General features: G+C 43.6%; 1 protein-coding gene across 1 annotated transcript in view; it reads right to left on the bottom strand.

The window, feature by feature from the left end:
- The window catches only part of LOC137357183 (transcription factor COE2), a 254,898-nt gene that overhangs the window by 48,924 nt on the left and 190,534 nt on the right, over positions 1 to 15,440 (bottom strand). The window contains exons 9-10 of the mRNA XM_068023313.1: positions 14,927 to 15,057; positions 13,932 to 14,058 (exon numbers count right to left, since the gene is read on the bottom strand). Of these exons, the coding sequence (XP_067879414.1) occupies positions 13,932 to 14,058; positions 14,927 to 15,057 (258 nt within the window). The remainder of the gene's footprint in view (positions 1 to 13,931; positions 14,059 to 14,926; positions 15,058 to 15,440) is intronic.

Below are 15,440 nucleotides of genomic sequence, written 5' to 3' on the forward strand. Positions count from 1 at the left end.
ATCACGCCTTAACCTTCTAAATTCCGTGGAATACAACGCTAGTTTGTGGAATCAAGCCCTCCTCGTAGTTTAACCCTTGGAGTCCTGGTATCATTCTGGTAAATCTATGCTACACTCCCTCCAAGACCAACATTCCTGAGGTGTGGTGTCCATAACTGCTTGCAAAACTTCAAATCCTTTGCATTCTAGCCCTCTAGATATAAAAGTCAGCATTCCATTAGCCATTTTGATTATTTCTTAGAGTACATATAGAACTGGAACAAGAAGAGTATCCCAGATTCTTGAGATGAAAGACTCCACTATTTATTGGCTATAACGGCCTGAAATGAAATTAATTTGGGCAGTGTTAGACCAATTCCTCGTGAGTGCAGGTGTGCAGCTCAAAACTGCCCCGAATTTGATGATAAATGGCAAACTCACTTCGCAAGTCCACACCATGGTTGATCAGAAAGAAAATGTCACAGTGGTCCAGTCAGTGGTGCTCTCCAAAGCTTGGGGTCAGTGGACCTGTTGGGCACTTTTTTAAGCAGTTTGTATCTAACTCATTCTGTATCTGACCTGAAAATGATTGATGCTGAAAAGGGAAGATTTCCATTCCCTAGCACTGGGATTGTTCACCTTTATAAATGCAACATTCAGCCAAAAAAGGCTAAAAAGACAAATCTCTCCTAATTAAAATTTTTAATGAATCTAGAGATACTTATTAGATTCAAAAGGAAGAATTGTTTTTAAAGTCCATTGCTGTTTTCCATTTATTTCATTGAATCCTGGATGATAGAATTATACAGTGCAGAAAGAGGCCATTTGGCCCATCGCACCTTAAAGGAGCTATCCAATTAGTCCCTGTCCCTTGCTCTTTCCCCAGAGCCCTGCATGCTTTTCCCCATCAAGTATTTATCCGATTCCCTATGTGAACCTTTGAAATTCTCTATCCCAGAGGGCTGTGAATGCTCAGCCATTGAGTATATTCAAAGCTGACAATGAATGATTTTTTGGAATCAAGCAATATGGGGATCAGGTGGGAAAATGGAATTGAGATGGAAGATCGGTGATGATGGTATTGCAAGGCAGAGCAGGCTGAAGGGGCAGTACGGCCTACTCCTGCTCCTATTTCTTATGTCTTATCTGCAGCATGGAGAAGATGGGTCTTCTGCCTTGGCTCAGCTCATCAGAGGCTCTCTTATTGTATCCTGTAAATCTCGTTAGCTACACAATCCCATTGCCACATTGGTGAATTACTTGGCCTGTAATAATCTGGTTTACATTTTGAATGTAGCTGTAAATCTGTCTGTACTAAACACAGCTAGGAATTTACAGCTCTAAGGAGATTTATATAATTAGTCTCATCACAGCCTGGATACCAATATGGACAGAAGAGCTGAATTCCAGAGGTGAGGTGAGAGTGACTGCCCTTGACATCAAGGCAGCATTTGAGTGAGTGTGACATAATCATCCCTAGTAGAATTGAAGTCAATAGGAATCAGAGGGAAAACTCCCTGCTGGTTGGAGTCATACCGAGAACCAAGCAAGATGATTGTGGTTGTTAAAGGCCAATCGTTTCAGCTCCAGGACATCGCTGCAGGAGTTTCTCAAGGCAGTGCCCCAGGTCCAACCATCTTCAGCTGCTTCATCAATGACCTTCCCTCCAACATAAGGTCAGGAGTGAGATGTTTGCTAATGAATGCAGTGTTCAGTACCATTCAAGACTCCTCAGATAGTGAAGCAGTCTGTGTCCACATGCAGCAAGACCTGGACAACATTCAGGCTTGGGCTGATAAGTGGCAAGTAACATTCATGCCACACAAGTGCCAGGCAATGACCATCTCCAACAAGAGAGAAGCTAACCATCTCCCCTTAATTCAACAGCATGACCATCACTGAATACCTCAACACCAACATTCTGGGGGTTACCATTGACAAGAAACTTAACTGGACCAGTCATATAAATACTGTGACAAAGTCAGCAGATCAGAGGCTAGGAATTCTATGGCGAGTAACTCACCTCCTGACTCCCAAAGCCTGTCCACCATCGATAAGGCACAAGTCAGAAGTGTGATGGAATACTCTCCACTTGCCTGGATGAGTGCATCTGCAACAGCACCCAAGATATTCGAACCCATCCAGGACAAAGTAGCCTGCTTGATTGGCACCCCATCCACCACCTTAAATATTCACTCCGTCCACCACCAATGCACAATGGCAGCAGTGTGTACCATCTACAAGATGCACTGCAGCAACTTGTCAAGACTCTTTCGACAGCACCTTTCAAACCTGTGTCCTTTATCACTTGAAAGAACAAGGGTAGCAGATGCATGGGAACACCACCACCTGCAAGTTTCCTTCCAAGTCACACACCATTCTGACGTGGAACTATATTGCCTTTTCTTTAGTGTCACTGAGCTCCCTTCCCAACAGCACTGTTGGTGAACCTACACCACATGGACGACAGTGGTTCAAGAAGGTGACTCACCACTACCTTCTCAAGGGCAATTAGGGATGGGAAATGTTCACATCCCAAGAACGAAGAAAATAAACATTGTCAGCACTAAATAACATAAAGAAACAGTCCCCAATGTGGGTTTAAAACTTGCATCAGAGACAGTGCAAGGCACATGTCTCCATTCCAGTAGCACTCCAAAAGGCTCATTAAGGACTGGAAGCACACCACAAGTAGAAAAACAGAAAGTAGCATTCATCAATCAAGGGTCTCCACTTTACTGTTCCAACAACCTAACTTGCAAACAGAAATTCTGTTTCATTCACTAAATAACAACAATCAGAGCTGATTCAAATATCTACAGGAAATGACTCTCCCTTTTCAGTGTCTTAAGAATACCTCTTATTTTAACTAAGACTGTTCATAATGTTGTATACTGGAAAACTAGTTGGTGAAGGATCATACCGGAGCCAATCTTTACTCAGTCTTAAGTTTATTTACAGAGTAAAACATTACAGGCATAAAAAAGATCTTCCTCACATCCCTACTGCATCTCTTGCCCAAAACCTTAAATCTGTGTCCCCCAGTCCTAGTACCGTCAGTTAATGGGAACAGTTCATCCTTGTCTACCTTATCTAAAGCCTGTCATAATCTTGTACACCTCTGTCAAATCTCCTGTCAATCTCCTTTGCTCCAAGGAGAACAACCCCAGTTTCTCCAGCTGAACCTTGTCGCTAATATCCCCCATTCCTGGAACCATTCTGGTAAATCTCCTCTGCATCCTGTCAAGGAACCTCACATCCTTCCTAACGTGTGGTGACCAGAACTGGACAGAGTACTTCAGCTGTAGCCGAACAAGAGCTATCCAATTCTTCCGAACATTTGTTCCTTAACCAGCACTGGAAACAGATTAGCTGTCATTTATTTCATTACTGTTTGTGGGGCTTTGCAGTGTACATATTCGCTTTTGCATTTGCCTGCACAGAAATAGTGATTGGACTTGGCTGTGAGGAAGAGAAAGGCATTATATAAATGCTCGTGCATCATTTGCAGCAATATTTTCAATCATACAGATCTTACTGTCTGAACTCCCTCCTTAAACCTCCTGACTTTGCTTTTTTCCTCTATGCCATTTCAATTATGCTTTTGATTGATGCCCAATTCTCACGCCAACACTCAGTCCATTGTCTCTGATATGTGACAGGTTTTAGATTAGATTAGATTAGAGATACAGCACTGAAACAGGCCCTTCGGCCCACCGAGTCTGTGCCGAACATCAACCCATTTATACTAATCCTACACTAATCCCATATTCCTACCAAACATCCCACCTGTCCCTATATTCCCCTACCACCTACCTATACTAGTGACAATTTATAATGGCCAATTTACCTCTCAACCTGCAAGTGTTTTGGCATGTGGGAGGAAACCGGAGCACCCGGAGAAAACCCACGCAGACACAGGGAGAACTTGCAAACTCCACACAGGCAGAACCCGGAATCGAACCTGGGTCCCTGGAGCTGTGAGGCTGCGGTGCTAACCACTGCGCCACTGTGCTGCCCTCTATTATTATATGTTAAAGATGCTTTACAAATCCGAGTTGTTGTTTGTGTTTTTCTTTCTCCAGTTTTCTCTCTTCTCCTGAAGGCACCGATGCGTTCTGGGGAACAGTTCCACAGGTGCCAACAGTTCTCTGCCACTTCATTTCAGTCACCTTTCACAATATATGACCTCGAGTGAGTGTGTGATGGCAGACTGTTAAACCAGGAGGGCAGCATAACCAAGCGCAGACTTGGTTAGGTGACATCCTCACACTCTCACCTTCCAGCAGGAGTCATTGACTACGAACTATGGGAATTTCCCCTTCCCTGCCCAATGTAGTAAACCTATAAGCTGGATGAGTTCAGCAAAATCAGCATAGACCGAGATTCTAAATCTTCCTGCTCACACTGCCACTATCAGCCCAGCCCCTGGGGTTGTCCCAGTTTGAAAATAATTCCAGCCTTTCAACATATTATGAATACGAAAATCACTGACTGAACCTTCGCCCATTTTCTTGCACCAAGTTTTCTGCAGAAATTGTGAATTCCTTTACATGTTGGAGCACTGAAACACTTTGCATGCAGCACAAAAGTTGCACCAAATTCAGGAAGAAGATGACCAAAAAGCCAAGTCAGGGAAGATTCTATTCATTAAGAGCTTGCTAACAATTTCCAACAATTCTCTAGGTGGTGATTTTAATGTTGCTGAGAAATATATCCTTGCAAGTAATTTAATAATTCACCAGTGGGAGGAAATGCCAGTGGCAATTACATCATCAGAGAATGTTCATCATCCTGTTTGGGATACTTGCCGGAGAGCTTGCGGTGATAAAAGGCTCCCCAGAGCACAAGCATGTGGCACTGGAGGTGAGGGGAGGAGTGGGGGGAGGGTTTAGTGCTGTTCTGCTCCTTGGGTCCATTGTCCTAATAAATTACTGCCTCCGCAACATACAGCTCGCAGATGGAGCTCAGCGACACAATTGCAGCTATGCTCCAGTGGGAAATTAGAAAGCTGGAATGGGTAACTGCATTTAACCCCTTCTGAGACCCAGAATAGGCCCAAGGCTGGCTGTGGAATGTGTGGAGAGTCAGAGACCTGTTTCTTAGCCCTTCCCCCAACATGCCACCCCCCACCCACCCAACAACCATCAACCCCCAGAAAGAAAAGGGCAGGAAATTATTTCTAATCAACCCAATAGGATTGATTGTGGGAGCTTAAGCATTTCAGTTCTTACTCTGCTCAAAGCAGCTTTTATGTTTTCTTATTCCAGCCATTTTTCTCCCTTGTTTTCTGGCCTCCTCCTCTGAAGGCACTGACTCGTGCTGAGGTACAGTTTCCCAGTTACTGGCAGACTGTCAGTTCCTCTCACAAGTGGCCGTGTCTGAACAAATGAATGTCAGCAAGCTTATGCATCTGCTCAGGGCATCACAGCAGAGTCTGATCCTTGTCTTTACCTGACATCTGAACATGTCAACTTTCCAGCAAGTGTGTGATCAGGGGAAGTGGAACCCAAATCATATTCTCCCCTCCAAAAACCAAGAACGTTGAGATCAATTTGAATCACCCTTCCAGCCACCTCTGGCTAAGTTCAGCCAGTTCGCCACAGACCCTGAAGTGAACCTGGGATCTTTCTGGCATTTATCCAACTTCCATGGTTTCCACTCTTTCCACAGATGCTGCCAGACCTGCTGAGTGAATCCAGCATTTCTTGTTTTTGTTCCATGGTTTCAGTGCTGCATGTGTTCATGGCTCTTATGCAGGTCCTCATTGCAAAGTTGTGTCCCAGTCATCAATGATTTGCAAATGACTTAACAGAACGCCAGTGGCATTGCTCATGGTGCGTCAGAGGCTACACTATTGTAAAGGGGCAGTCAGGGGGGGCAGAAGTCCACTGCTCCAGTGAAAGAATTTGGGAAAGAAGATTTTTAAGAGCACACCTCTGACAGAGATGAAATGGGCATGTATTTAACTGGTAGCTCGTAAGTAACTAGTGTTTTTTCACTCACTACAGGTTGATTTTAAAAAATACAGCTACATTAAATATGTTTCTATGAACAATCATTGTTTTCAGCAAAAACAAATAAAGAAGATGCCATTTAATATTAAGCTTCTTCTCTCTTGCTGTTTCCTGTTCTCCATCTCACTGCTTTGTTCTCTGTTCTTTCATTTTGTATTTACTTGCCTCTGTTTCTTTCCCTCGAAATCTTTCTATGACCCCGCTTCTCTAAAAATAAGTCCTTAAAATAGTTTTCCTGTCAAATCTTAACTCAAAAAGGTTCATCCTTCATCTTGTTTTCAAGCCATTAGGAAAATAATGAACTAGTATTACTGGTCTCGCCTCTATGTCCTCACATGACATTTATACTGTTCAAATTACCTGCAATAACGCAGCACATTCTCTGGAGTTTAGAAGATTCACAGGCAATCTCATTGAAATTTATAAAATTCTTTAAGGGCTTAACAGGATTTATACTGAGATGCTGTTTCCCCTGGCTGGAGAGTCGAGAACTAGGAGGTCAGAGGCTCAGAATAGGAAGTTAGCCATTTTGGAATGAAATGAGGAGAAATCTCTTTACTCAGATGGTTGTGATCTTTGGAATTCTCTATCTGAGAGGGCTTTGAATGTTCAGTCATTGAGTATTTTCACAACTGATAGCGATAGATTTTTGGACACTAAGGAAATCGGGATATGGGGATCAGGTGAGAAAGTGAAGCTCAGCCATGATCTTATTGAATGGAAGAGCAGACTCAAGGGGCCATATGGCCAATTCCTGTTCCTATTTCTCATGTTCGTAGAAGTACGGTTGTGTTAGTTCCATCAAGAATGGGAACTGAAACCCTAGGCTGCTCAGAAATTCACAGTCTACTGGAAAGCATTTTTGGATTTTTTTTTGCGCTGAAAACACATATGTAAGCTGATTAATTTTCTTGTAATTTTTTTAATGTCTATTATGCAAGAAAACATCATTAGATTAGATTAGATTAGATTAGAGATACAGCACTGAAACAGGCCCTTCGGCCCACCGAGTCTGTGCCGACCATCAACCACCCATTTATACTAATACTACACTAATCCCATATTCCTACCAAACATCCCCACCTGTCCCTATATTTCCCTCCCACCTACCTATACTAGTGACAATTTATAATGGCCAATTTACCTATCAACCTGCAAAATCTTTTGGCTTGTGGGAGGAAACCGGAGCACCCGGAGAAAACCCACGCAGACACAGGGAGAACTTGCAAACTCCACACAGGCAGTCCCCAGAATCGAACCCGGGTCCCTGGAGCTGTGAGGCTGCAGTGCTAATCACTGCGCCACTGTGGCTGCCTTTGTAGAGTTTGCGTTGGTCGAGAATGCAAAATGGCTGTTGAAAGGATTTTAAGACGATTTTTGAAGTGATTTATCGACTCCCGCTGTTGCTGACTTCTGAATTTTGATTGCTGCACAGGTATTAGCAATGCTCCATGCCTGTTAAGATGTGATTTTTGGCTTTTTTTCGTCACAGTCAAATGCAAGTATGCTGGAAAATTTGTGTCTGAGCAAGTCTCACTCCAAAATGCAACTGACAGGAAATGCACAATTTTTATTTGATTGGTGACTGTTTACAAAAAGTGAGGCGGGAGGAATGAGAGGCTTTTTCATTGTATGTCAAAGAACTCTTGTTGATCTCAATACATAGAACTATAATGGAACCATTCAGGCTAGGAACTGCACAGCAACCCAGGCTGTTCAAAAGAACGAAATGCAAGATTTGATAAGTTTCTTGGTGCTGGTGTTGTCTGACTGGGAGAAACAGGGAGAAAGGCCTCTCATGACTTCCCAAAGCGTTTCACATACAACAGCTTGCACCTTTAACGTTAGTAAAACATCCCAAAGCACTTCACAAGAGCATTAGCAAACAAAATTTGACGCCATACCACAGAAGGAGATATTGGAACGGAGTGGTCAAAGAGGTAGGTTTTAAGGAGCATCTTAAAGGAGAAAAGAGAGGTAAGAGGTGGAGAGGTGTAGGGAGGCAATTCCAGAGCTTATGGCCTTAGAAGCTGAAGGCATGGCCACCAGTGGTGGAGCAATTAAAATTGGGGAGGCCAGGATTGGAGGAAAGCAGAGATGTCAGAGGGTTGTAGGGCTGGAGGAATTACAGAGCTAGGGAGGGGCAAGACCAGGAGCCAGTGTAGGTCAGCTCGCACAGACAATGAAGTACACTCATTGGGCTTGATTTTATTCTCCCGCCGCCAAGGAGCGGGCGGCTCATTTAAATATGCAGGGCAGTCTCCCCCCTCCCCACCCCCCATTTACGTGGTGGGGGCAGCCTCGGTGCTAAAAATAAATGTTTAGCCCGTTTTCTGCCGCCCCCCCCCGCCCCCAACAATACACTGAAATTGCAGAGTTGACCTCTCTTCCCTCCGCACCCCATCCCCCCCGACAGTGGCACAAAGTGCAGTGGTCACCTCTTTCCACCCCCACACTAAAAATGCAGAGTTGACCCCATCCCCCCCACCACAATTCACAAAAATGCACTGATTCCCCCCTTCCCCACCTCAGTGGCGCCAGCTTTCCTTGGATGGGAAAGTGAAGGCGCGTGAGTGCTGCCCATCGCATTGAAGATCCGGATCTGACAGTAAGATCGCAAGGAACTGGATTTAAATGTATGCATAAAGTTAATTTCATTATTTAAAGTCCGGTCCTGTTGCCGAGCGGCAGCGGTGCCGCCACGGAGACTTGCCGCCGCCGGGAAGATCAGGCCTGGCAATCCCGGCATTGGGCTCCGTGGTGGGCCGCTGCGATCTTCCGGCAGCACCCCCCCCCCCACCCCCGCCATGGAGCCCAACGTCGGGAGCTCAACAAAATCCAGCCCATTGTTTCCATCTAGTCATTTTATGCAAAGCAATGTCCCTTTAGCAGCAGTGAAGTGAATGGCCAGTTAATTTATCATTGGTTGTGTTGGTTAAAGGAGGAATCTTGGCCAGGATACGAGGACTGCTCCCTGTTGTTCTCCCAATCGCTTGATGGGATCCAGCTGAACCACCAGAAAGGGCCTCAGTTCAATATCATTCCGACAGCATGTTGCTGCACTGGAGCACCAGCATGGATTAAGTACTCAAGTCTTGGAGTGGGACTTGAACCCATAACTTTCTGATTCAGAGATTAGATTGCTGCCAAAAGAGCCAAACTGACAGTATTCAGAAACTAGCAGCAGTAATAATGGACAATATATTATTTCAGGCAATATTCTATAGCCTTGGCAACAGTCCACTCATTTCCTCAATGGCTCTTACTTGACTATTTTCCTCTGTGCCAACAGCTCCTTCGGTTGAGAGATATTTACAGATGTACTTCAAATTTGCAAAGATGAAGGAAATCAATAGAATCAATGTTTTTCTGCCAGAAAGTAAAAGACCTGTTAGGACTGGAGACTGACAATTCACCATTGGAACCAGGGTTAAAACCAGCTCCAGGAAGATGCAAGTCTTGTCTTTTTGTTGGGTATAAAGGCCCAACTGAAATGAGTTTCAACTCAGTTACCAATGGATGTATAACCATGGCAGAAAACTGCTTCAATATTTGGCAAATCGAACATAGTGAGCCAGCAATGAAATTTGGTAGAATGGAAAAAAGTAATAACGTAGGAGTGCTCTTCTGAGCTGTGAGTGAAGCCAAATTGTCAGCCAGAGGAAGCCTTACTCTGCATCTAACCTGTGCTGTACCTGTCTTCAGCAGATTTGAAGGGAAAGTGTACAGAGTGTTTTAGTCCGTGTGTGACCAATGTTGTACTGGATCTGCAAGTGTTTAACGGGGAAGAATAGAGGGATTGACTGGGGAACTTGCATCAGTCCATCGCCTCACTCCACCTTATCTGAGTGAACTTTTCCAGCTCAACATGCCTGCGTGCAGCTCTGCTCTTCTGAGCCCATTTTGCTACTTGTTCTCTGCTTGCTGTTCACCATCGGAGGTTGATCAATCAGTCACTATAGCCTGTTTTGTGGATTAGTTTTCCAAAGCCATTTCTTTCCTTTGAAATGCCTTCAAATGATTTTAAACACATCGCTTTGTATCTTTGATCCCTTTCAATTTTCTAGGATCACAGCCAATAAATTCCGGACTTGTCTCTCTGCTTTGTAAGGTGTTCTGACATCTTTTACATGTCAAGTATATGTGAATGACAGTAGTTTTCCAATTTTCTATATGACGATCCCCAAGTCTGTTCACGAAACCTAGGCCCTATATTCACGCTGACAATATTAGGATCTGAAATGTGGAACCCCTGTTTAATGTTTTCAGCACCAAATCCTCAGAGTCTCCAAAGTACTAAGATTGTAAAAGGAATGTCTATCAAGCCTTTTGTTACTAATTTCCATTGTTGTGACATTTTTGCTGAAGTGATATTACATGGCTGCTTCTGGCTATTAAAAGCTTGTGGTGTATGCTGATCACGTGAAGTGTAGAAATCCCTGAATGTTTATTCTTTAGGTTCTTGGGTTCAGGGGAAGGGTTCAGACAGATGGGTAAACTTGTCAGGAGATGCCCACAGGAGAAAAGTGCATTTGGATTGGTAAACTCCCATGGCACACCAAAGGTTAAACTTTTAAAATCAATGGGTTCTGCACCTTTCATTATGACATGCCCCTCATCAAATAAAATGGAAAGTGTATCTGAATTTCTTGTCATATTTATATTACGTTTTATTTAATAACTACAGGATGGCATGAAGTTAAATATTTGACAAGCTGATGTGTGCATTGGGGAATTGGACTGAGAGCAGCTCAGTGAATATAGTCAATACTATACTTAGCATCACTTAATCCTCCACAGGGAGTGTTAAGGTTTGCTTTAGGACTTTAATAATGCAAATTTCAACTGGAAGAAAGTCAACTAATCCAGACACGATTGAGTCTGAGAAAGCTTCAGCATTATCCTGAGAATTGGACTTGTTCCCACAGCGATCCACATATTGTTTCCATTGCTGTGCATTTTTCCTCTCACTTTAGTCACTTGCTATGGAAAAATGTACATACATATAAATATCGAATAGAGTGCTCCTCTGCCTTTGTTTCTTTTCTGTTGATACCTTGTGACTTTTACTGTTTTGTTACTGTTTCTACATCTATCCTTCATTCTCTGTGCTTGTTTCTCAATTTCTAACATTCACCATGCACTTTCTTTAATCTCCAGTTTATTGGTAATATTGCTTTGAAAGCATTCTAGGTCAGTACTGTTAGTACATAGGTTCTAGACTTGACTATTCCAGTGCTCTTCTGACCGCATTCCAAACTTACACTGTCCGTAAACTTGAGCTCATCCAAAACTCTGCTGCCTGTATCCTAACTTGCACCGAATCCTGTTCACCCATCATCCCGATGCTTGCTGACCAACAAAGGATAATGGTCCGGCAATGCCTTTCATCCTTGTTTTCAAATTCCTCCATGATCTCATCCCTATCTCTGCAACACTCTGAGATCTCTGCACTCCTCCAATTCTAGTCTCTGGTGCATCCCCGATTTTCATCACTCCAACATTAATGGCATGGCTTTCAGCTGCCTGGGCCCGAAACTCTAGTATTTTCTTCTTAAACCTCTCGACCTCTCTCTCCTCTTTTCAGATGCTCTTTCAAACCTACCTTTTTGATCAAGCTTTTGGTCCTCTGTCCTAACATCTCCTTACATGGCTTAGTGTAAAATCTGTGTGATAACACTCCTGTGAAGCTTCTTCGGATGATTTACTATGTTAAAATTGCTATATAAATGTAAGTTGTTGTTGTTATCTATTTTCCTTAAATACACAGCCAGAGAAATGGTAAAACAAATTCAGTGCAGAATAATAGAGCCACAACTTGCAGCCTGCATGTCTTATCACTATTATTTCTTTCTTTCTTTGGCCTCCTTGTCTCGAGAGACAATGGGTAAGCGCCTGGAAGTGGTCAGTGTTTTGTGGAGCAGTGCCTGGAGTGGCTATAAAGGCCAATTCAAGAGTGACAGGCTCTTCCACAGGTGCTGCAGAAAAATTTGTTTGTCGGGGCTGTTACACAGTTGGCTCTCTCCTTGCGCTTCTGTCTTTTTTCCTGCCAACTACTAAGTCTCTTTGACTCGCCACACTTTAGCCCCGCCTTTATGGCTGCCCGCCAGCTCTGGCGATCGCTGGCAACTGACTCCCACGACTTGTGATCAATGTCACAGGACTTCATGTCGCGTTTGCAGACATCTTTAAAGCGGAGACATGGATGGCCAGTGGGTCTCATTATTATTAGGCCTCAATATTATTAGGCCTCAATGAAAGGCATGTGCACAGAGACATCACCCTTATGTCTCCCTTTCCAACTGTCTTCAAAAGCAAGTGGTTTGACGGAAGTAACGGTGGTGCTTGTCCCCCAGAGACAGTGCACCCTTATGAGCTAGATTTCAAAGAGTGATGCTTGATGCTGCTCGCTGCCATTTTTTATAGTTGGGAATAATGGATGTCTGCTTGGGGGGGAAATGTTTGTGCAGTCATGTGATGATATTTTTCTAACCTGTCCCAGTGCAGCTTTCCACATGTTCAGTGATGCCGGTGTTGTAAATCGTGCTCTGGATCCATTCACAATATAAACAAGGTGAATTCAGAGCACCAGACACCGAAACACATGATGAAATTATTCCCACTGTTATATTAAGCATGCCTTATTACCACAACACAAAAGTACAATCCTGTGAATGCTGGAAATCTGAAATAAAAACAGAAAATGCTGGAAATATTCAGCAGGTCAGGCAGTATCTGCGGAGAGAGCAGCAGAGTTAACATTTCATGTCAATAACCCTTCATCAGAACTGCCTTATTACCATCTCGCTGTGTTGATGTTCTCTTTGCTGGCAGTGCATTTATATTACCGGGTTGCAGTGAGCCACTGCAATACAATCGACTGCTCTTGAGTGTAGAGTGGGTCAGTTTCCATTGACTGCACTGCATGGTATAAATGCTGGGTACTTGGGGAACCCATTGTCTCTGCATAGACATGTGGATCTTTGAATGTGCTATCAGGTTAAATGAGCCAATTATAATGTATTCACAGGATTCTGCCCAACGCATTTACAAAATTTTTAAAGATCAGTTCTAATCTATCAAGTTTCCAGTTCTTTTTTTCCTCTCGTCTGCTCGCAATATTTTTCAATGTGCAATCCCTTTGGAGACCAGCCCAGTGGCCGGCACTTCTACCAGCTGTGTTTCGATATGAAACAATGGAAACATGCAACCGTGAGCTGACTGAAAAGTAAGAGGGGAGGACAACACAAGGAGACACCTGACATTACGATAAAAGCAGTGTTAAAGCAGCCTGACCTTTTTGTAGTCAAGGAGTGAAATAACACATCTTGTATTGGCTGCACACTGGTTTCATGCACTTAGACATTCATAACCCATGATTCTAATGCCAATTACTTTTTTTGCTTCTTTACAAAAGATTACAACACCAATTAAAGAAAGAAAACAAAAGAAATATTTGCATTTATACAGCACTTTTCACGACCAGCAGTCGACTCAAAGTGCTTTACAGCCAATGATGTACTTTTGAAGAGTTGTCACTGCTGTAATGCGGTAGGTAATTCCCTCTCGAGTTTAGATGCCCAGTATTGATGTCAATCCCTCCTTAATCAAATATAGCTCATGTGGAGCAGCACAACACTCCCTCATTATCTCCCATCATTATCCAACAGCCCTAATCTCAGAAGAGTAATCCCCTATTACACTATTTTACAATTTCCCCACCACCAGCCACCAGGTCTTTGAATGACATTGCCAATTTATAATAGTGTTGAACTATGGATAATTTTGGGTTGCAGGACAATTGCCCTCACAGCCAGTGGATAGAGGTGACTTTCATGCTATTACACCAGTCTTGTTGGCATTCATCCCATCGCATCGACCAATTCCCTGACTGTTTTGTGCAAGTCCTTTCAATGTGGCAAGAAGTAAACCCACCTGTGTAGATGAATCTTCCGGGTGCACCTTTGCAGAATTGTTTGGACTTGTAGGACAGTGTGACCTCCACCACTCCTGGAATATGTCGCGGAGGAGTCTGCACTCGGATGGCATGGGGAGTAATTAGCTGAAAGGCATGAGAAGTGAATAGTGTTTGGGTATGATCATGGCAGTATGGATCTGACCAAGCTAACCACAGCCCACCTCCAGCTCTTCCAAAATCTGACTTTATTGCATGTGATGCTTCTGTTTGTCATGACAATCCCAGCTCTTTATTGGTCCTGCTTTCATCGTGTGCCAAGCAAGACACAGCAGATTTAACTTTTCCACTTCCATGATAGAATTGAAAATTATTCCATTGCTTAATTAAAATAATTTCCCCTTCTTCCATGATTTACGGGGGCAGGGGGATAGGGGGGGGCAGTCCCATGGGCCTCGTCAAACCTCCTATACCTCACCCAATGGCTAGTTTTCTTGTGTGAGCCTGGGAAGTGAGACACATAAATTTGGGCCTCGTTTTTTTCTTCCACACACACTCATTTTCTGGCAGAGGTCACTAAGCATCACTCAGCTGTGGGAATGCTGGCTGACTTCCTTTATATAATTTCCCTGATCTACTGCAACCAATTGTAGCTCCCTTTGTGCTGTTCTAGCTGATTTCACCTAACTCAGCATCGAACTGGGATTGAGCCTGTGATTTTCTTGATTTCTGTGGTTCAGTCCAAACCAACCAGTGGCTTTACCAATGGAGTCATCAGGGAGCCTGGTTGTTGCCGAACATTCTTTGAAAGTCCTGATGACAGCTGGCACACGACACCATGAGTTAGAATAATGGAGATTGAAATAGAACTGCAGGCCATTAAAATCTTTTTGGGGGTAATTATCAAATTCATCTGCTACCCTTTAATCCACCCTGCCTGATTTCCATTGATTTCTGTTGAGGTCTGCCATAATCAGGTAGCCTGCAAAGAATTGCTGCCCCAATGGTAACCTACCTCACTCCAAACAAGCATGGTGCCAAATAGAACTTGCAGTCCATCGAAAAAGTTGTCCCCGATAATGATGACCATGGCTCCCCCAGTAGTCCATCCTTCACTGGGGCTGATTGCTTTGATGCATGGTGTAGCTAAGTATGAGAGTAAAGAAATGAGAATACATTCATCTTTCTCCTTTTTCCATCAATACTGCTACAGTCATTGCTCCTCTGCCTTTCCCCTGGTTCCTCCGAGCACCGAGCAAGCCATCCTACACCTTTCTCTTACCCCTGCATTTGGAAGAGTGAAATCACAACTCATTGTGCAATCTTCTTCTCTTTCTTACCCCAGGACTTCAAACTGTGTGACTTCTGAACGCTTATGCTCCCTTCCTGCCACAATCTATTGATTCCTATAGATTTTCCTTTTTACCTCCTTGGTTGAGATTGTTATTCAATATGGGCCTTGGCCCTTCATCAGAATGTCAAAACAAGTAGCAGGAGTAGGCCAATCAGCCCCTCGAACCTCCTCCACC

This window comes from Heterodontus francisci, chromosome 47 (assembly GCF_036365525.1).
Source record: "Heterodontus francisci isolate sHetFra1 chromosome 47, sHetFra1.hap1, whole genome shotgun sequence".
NCBI lineage: Eukaryota > Metazoa > Chordata > Chondrichthyes > Heterodontiformes > Heterodontidae > Heterodontus > Heterodontus francisci.